The sequence below is a fragment of the Mustela nigripes genome, chromosome 12, assembly GCF_022355385.1.
Source record: "Mustela nigripes isolate SB6536 chromosome 12, MUSNIG.SB6536, whole genome shotgun sequence".
NCBI lineage: Eukaryota > Metazoa > Chordata > Mammalia > Carnivora > Mustelidae > Mustela > Mustela nigripes.
In genome coordinates, this window is record NC_081568.1 from 158006217 (window position 1) to 158012204 (window position 5988).

The following is a 5988-nucleotide window of genomic DNA, read 5'->3' on the forward strand; positions in this document are numbered from 1 at the left end:
CGATCCCAGGACGCTGGGATCGAGTCCCACATCGGGCTCCTTGCTCCACAGGGAGCCTGCTTCTCCCTCTGACTCTTCCTTCCACTCTGTCTACCTGTGCTCGCTCTCACTCACTCTCTCTCTGACAAATAAATAAATAAAATCTTTAAAAAAATAATAATAAAAATAAAAATAAAATAGATTCAAAGAGAAAAAAAAAAAGCACTCTAAAAGAGCAAAAGACTTTAAGGGGAAATTGGTGGAATCATAGACTAGATTTGGATCCAAATAGTAATCATTATCACATTTAATTGACACCTCATTGTCGTTTAAGTTTTGGGTTAAGGCTTTGCATGCAGCATTTAATCCTCAGAGCAACTCAAAGCTTACCACTGTTTTTAATATCCATTAAACTAATGATAGATGGAAACTCAAAAATGCATTTTAAAACTCCAGTATCATAGAGAAAAAATGCCAGAATCAGGAATATTTTTTTAATGTATTAACCTATTTATAACTAAAATCTAGTAATTTTGTACTTCCAAATTCAATTCAATGGAAAATTTGAAGAATTAAACATTAAAACTTAAACAGTATTAATAAATTAGATGAAAGGAATAGAAAAGGACATGGTCAAGAGTGAAAGATTTTCAACTCATAAAACCTGGAGAAATGTTTCCTTGCTGATGTTAGCAGATATTTATTTATTATTCATTCATTCATTCATTCATTCATTCATTTATTGTATATTTTGGCCTTTTAGGGCTGAAGATAGCATCAAAACAGGCATGACTTACTTGCAGAATATCAATAGAAACCATTGACCACACTGGGTTCCTATGGATTAACAAAAGTATCTCCTTTCTACTCTAGGTAAATAATGCTTACTCTGAACAAAGTTAGTATTCTCAATAATACCTTCTTCTCTCCATGAACTGGATGATGGTCCCCTTTGTATTTGTCCTCATCTACCCACAGTAATGGTCCTAGTTCGTAGAACCAACACAGAACAGGGCTGAATCAATGTCATTAGCACTGGGTAAGGTATAGGATGCTCCAAGAAGAGATGAGAAAAGAAATCTCCAGGTACCCTCAATATTTTGTTCTTAACTCAGAGACAGTGAACCACGGGTGAATAACCCAATATTTTTGCAAAGTTTCACATTTTATAAAATTCTGTTTTGTATCTTGGGACTGAATTTCTCCCTCACATCCAGCTTCACAAAAATTGATCATTAACAATTAAATAGATAAATAGAATTTTTACATGGATAAGTAAAAATTATCCAAATGAAAATTGAAGGTTTCTTCTTCATCATCAAAGAAGGTTAAGTTTATTTTTGAGTGTATATTTCAGTGGGTAAGATCACATAGACTGGAAGAGCACTGTTACCTCATAGATTCAACCAAAAACATTTGATAACAGATCTCTGATTCAGATTAAATAACCAGATCAGGGCCTTTTAATATAATTTAAAGTATATTTATCACTCAGTATTTCAAAATTTAGTTATTACTCATTTTAATATGACATTTTAAATATTATTTTTAAGATTTATTTATTTGACACAAGGGGAAGGTCATAAGGAGATGGAGAAGCAGGCTCCCCATGTAACAGAGAGCCAGATGTGAGGTTAAATCCAAAGGCCCTGAGATCATAATCTGAGCCAAAATCAGATGCTTATCCAACAGAGACACAGGTGCCCTAATATCAAAAATATGTTAATTGAACTTCAAATAGCAGCTATCTCATCTTTATTTTCCTGTTTCAAGTCATGTCTAATTCAGAATAAATCTCTCATGTTCTTTAAATTACTTTACATATTATTCAGTTTTCATGTATGCTTGCCATACTATTGGTATTTTACCCAAAATAATATAGCAGAAAGGTTAAGAACAATTTGTTAAAGGTTAGACAGCCTAGGTGAGATAAAAGAAACTTTCAATGTTTAGTATTTGTGTGGCCTGCTCCTGGTTTCCCAGGGAAGCTAAACTTCCATCAAGTTCAGGATGGATTCACCAAACTTCAAAACATGGGCTGTATTTCTGCCTTGAGCACACACAGTACATCTGATTCATTAGCAAATAACCTAAATAAATAAATAGATAGATAGATAGATAGTTAGATAAATAAATAAATGGGCCCCTGTATGGATCAGTAGGTTAAAGCCTCTGCCTTCAGCTCAGGTCATGATCTCAGGGTCCTGGGATTGAGCGCCGCATTGGGTTCTCTGCTCAGTGGGGAGCCTGCTTCCTCCTCTCTCTCTGTATGCCTGCCTTTATGCCTACTTGTGATCTATGTCTTTCAAATAAATAAATAAAATATTTAAAAGATCAAACTAAAGATATAAATAAAAATCCCCCTAAATTCTGTTCCCATACCTCCTAACTTTGCAAACTTGATTAATAAAAACAAAATAAAGTTTGTGATTTTCTTAAATATCCTTCCTTATGATAATTTACAATTCCTGATGTAAATATATATATATATATATATATATATATATATATATATCCCTCTATTAAGTATTCATTCTCTCCAGAGTACTCTCTCCTTTGTGAAGATTGTGTATCCCAGAGAGCCGTCCTTATTGGGCTCAAATAAAACTCTCTCTCTCTCTCTCTCTTTTTTTTCTTAGCAGTTCTAAAAGTTTTTTTCATTTTGCATCAAATAGAAACAATCCTGGCTCTTCCTCTTATGAGATATGCATTCTTGGCCTCTGTTATTCTTCTGCCACTCCACTGTTCTCATATCAACTGTATACAGATGAAAATGTCAAAGTCCCATCATGTTTGTTACAAAATGATTATAGATATAAGCAATGACAAGTGTTACATTATTGTGCTAATAGAAAATAAGAAATGGGGCACCTGGGTTGCTCTGTGGGTTAAACCTCTGCCTTTGGCTCAGGTCATGATTTCAGGGTCGTGTGGTCGAGCCCCACATCTGGCTCTCTGTTTGGCGGGGGACCTGATAACCCCCGCTACTTGTGATCTTTCTCTGTCATATAGATAAATAAAATCTTAAAATAAATAAAATAAATAAATCTAGGGATTCTGAAGGTGCCTTATAGATTTGAAAAAATATTTTTTCTATTGTTATAAATAGCTACACATAGATTAGTCAGTAAATTTAGCATATTATTAGTCCATTAAATTTAGGAAATTAATAATTCAGGTTTCAGAGCTTAGAAGAAAAAACAGACTGCATATGGTCTCAAAATGATTTTTATTTCCTCTGTTTGGGTAACAGGAGTAGAGTATGATCTCTGAAAATTCAAAAAACTATTATGAAACATAAAGTTATCAATAAATTTAAAGACATGTTGGACACTTTTATTAAATGTACTAGGTCAGAATAGTACTCAAGGTCATATATACATGTAAAAATATGCATGAAAACAGATCTATCCAAAAAAGGAATGTAGTTGAGAAAATACAGAAGGTTTTTGGTGGGAAGTAATAAAAAGAACAAGAACTTTCCCCAACAGAAAGGGGAACTCTCTTACACTGTTGATGGAAATGCAAGCTGATACAGTTACTCTGGGAAAAAATATGGAGGTTTCTCAAGAATTTAACGATAGAGCTATCCTAATACCCAGCAATTTCACTACTAGATACACTACAAAGATACAGATGTAGTGAAAAGAAGGGCCCTATGCACCCCAATGTTAATAGCAGCAATGTCCACATTAGCCAAACTAGGGAAAGAGCCCAGACATCCATCAAAAAATGAGTGGACGAAGAAGAGACTGTGTGCATGTGCACATGGGCATGTGTGAGCACATATATGCACACACACCCACACCCACACCCACACACACACACACACACACACACACACTCAGGAATATTACTCAGCCATAAAAAAGATAAAATCTTACCATATGCAATGACATGGATGAAACTAGAGGTTATTATGCTAAGGCTGTATAATATCTAATTTTTTTTCATTTCATATCATTTTTGGAAATAAAAAATTTTCATAAGAAATATGAAGCTTATGGAGCTGTAATTGCAAATTTCCAGCTTACTAAAATAAAGATGCACTCCTAGATCTTCTAAATTTATGTCCAATCTTTTCACCATTGTATGACAGCACAACAAATTAGTTCATGAAATTTTGGAAATGTGATTCTGCAATTGAATAGAAAATATCAGGCAAGCAATTGATTAAATTCTTGTTTTTAGACACCAATGAATTATTCAGGGGTCCCTTAATATGCAGTCTCAAGATATTCTGTTGGACATGTTTCCTCAGAAGTCTTTCCACTATTATTAGCCCTGTAAGCTTCTTTTGTTCTAGATATTTCTGCTCACATATGTTTCAAGAAATATAGCATGTAGTTAACTACTAATGAAATATGAAATTCTTGTATTCTATTTCATATATCTGTGAATTATACTCAAATAAGTTTCAACTGAACATGGTAATATTGAAATACTTGAATATATTTACTTTTTTTACCCTTTTTTTCTCAACCAGTGGCTCCCATTCAATGGAGTCATTGACTGAAGAACATGCATGAGAAAATGAAGAATAGAAGATATTGCCTAGAAGTCAGAACTCTATCAAAATGAAATTCTTGCTACTAAGTTGTATCACATCATCACACATATCACTAAATTCATACACACACACACACACACCTCCTAATAAAGCACCCAGATCATCTTAATTCCAATTGCTCACTTTCTGCAATATCTGTCACTAAAGCAAGATGAAAAATAGCATCATAACTGAGCTTATGATTCTGGGCCTCACCCAAAAACCTGAACTGCAAAGAGTACTCTTCATTGTCTTTCTCTTCATGTACACTGTGGCATTTCTTGGAAATTCACTGATTGTCATTGCCATCATCTATAACACCACTTTGCATACACCCATGTATGTTTTCCTTTTGGCACTGGCTATTGTGGACATCGTATGCACAACAAGCATTATACCAAAGATGCTGGTGACCATGTTAACATCAGGAAGGAGTATTTCCTATGAAAGCTGCATGTCCCAGATCTTCTTCTTCACGTGGTCCCTAGGAGCTGAGATGATTCTCTTCACCACAATGGCCTATGACTGCTATGTGGCCATCTGTTTCCCTCTTTGCTATAGAACTATTATGAACCACCATATGTGTTTGACCTTGCCAAGCATTACCATGGTGATTACAGTAGCCAATTCCTGGGTACATACTGGTCTCATCCTTAGGCTGACATTCTGTGGGCCAAACACCATTGACCACTTCTGTGAGATACCCCCACTACTGTCTTTGTCCTGCAGCACCGTTAGAATCAATGAGATTATGGTATATGTTGCTGATATTGCCCTGGCCATAGGCGACTTCACACTCACCTGCATCTCCTATGGTTTTATCATTGCTGCCATTTTCTGCATCCACACAACAGAAGGGAAGAGGAAGGCTTTTTCAACATGCTTGTCCCATCTCATAGTGGTGTCCCTTTACTACTCCCCTGTAATCTACACCTATATCTGCCCTGCTTTCAGCTACTCATTTGAAAGAGACAAGGTGATAGCTGCACTCTATACTCTTGTGACCCCAACATTAAACCAAATTGTGTATAGTTTCCGAAACAAGGAGATGCAGACAGGGATTCAGAAAGTTTTTCCGTTTCTGAAACATTAGTATTTTCAAAAGGGAATGTCAGCTCTCTACTCCAGAATAATCTCCTAGAACATTTCATATTTTACTGATCATTTATAGATATCTCCTTCCCAGATTTCCCTATTCCTTCTTAAGAGTAACAGTGTTTCATTACATTAAGAATCACTGTCTTAGCTCCTGATTTCTAAAATGCACTTACATTTTTACCATTACACTACTGATTTACACTTACTACTTTGCATATTTCTAAAATATTTTTTATGAAAGCTTTCACTATTAATCATAGTAAATGTAAAGTTTTTCTCTCATTCCTATTCTATTCCCAGATTCCTCAGTGTCTCCACAATTTTATAATTTTAATTTTAACAATATCTACAATGTAATACAC

General features: G+C 34.8%; 1 protein-coding gene across 1 annotated transcript; it reads left to right on the forward strand.

The window, feature by feature from the left end:
* The first annotated feature begins 4700 nt into the window (after positions 1-4700).
* On the forward strand, positions 4701-5621 carry LOC132028099 (olfactory receptor 13G1-like). The gene has a single exon (XM_059416747.1). The coding sequence runs from the start codon at positions 4701-4703 to the stop codon at positions 5619-5621; it is 921 nt and encodes a 306-aa protein (XP_059272730.1).
* The last annotated feature ends 367 nt before the right edge of the window (positions 5622-5988 follow it).

Bases quoted from the DNA above. Each gene is read 5' to 3' on its own strand.
- LOC132028099 (XM_059416747.1), top strand. From the start codon at position 4,701: ATGAAAAATAGCATCATAACTGAGCTTATGATTCTGGGCCTCACCCAA.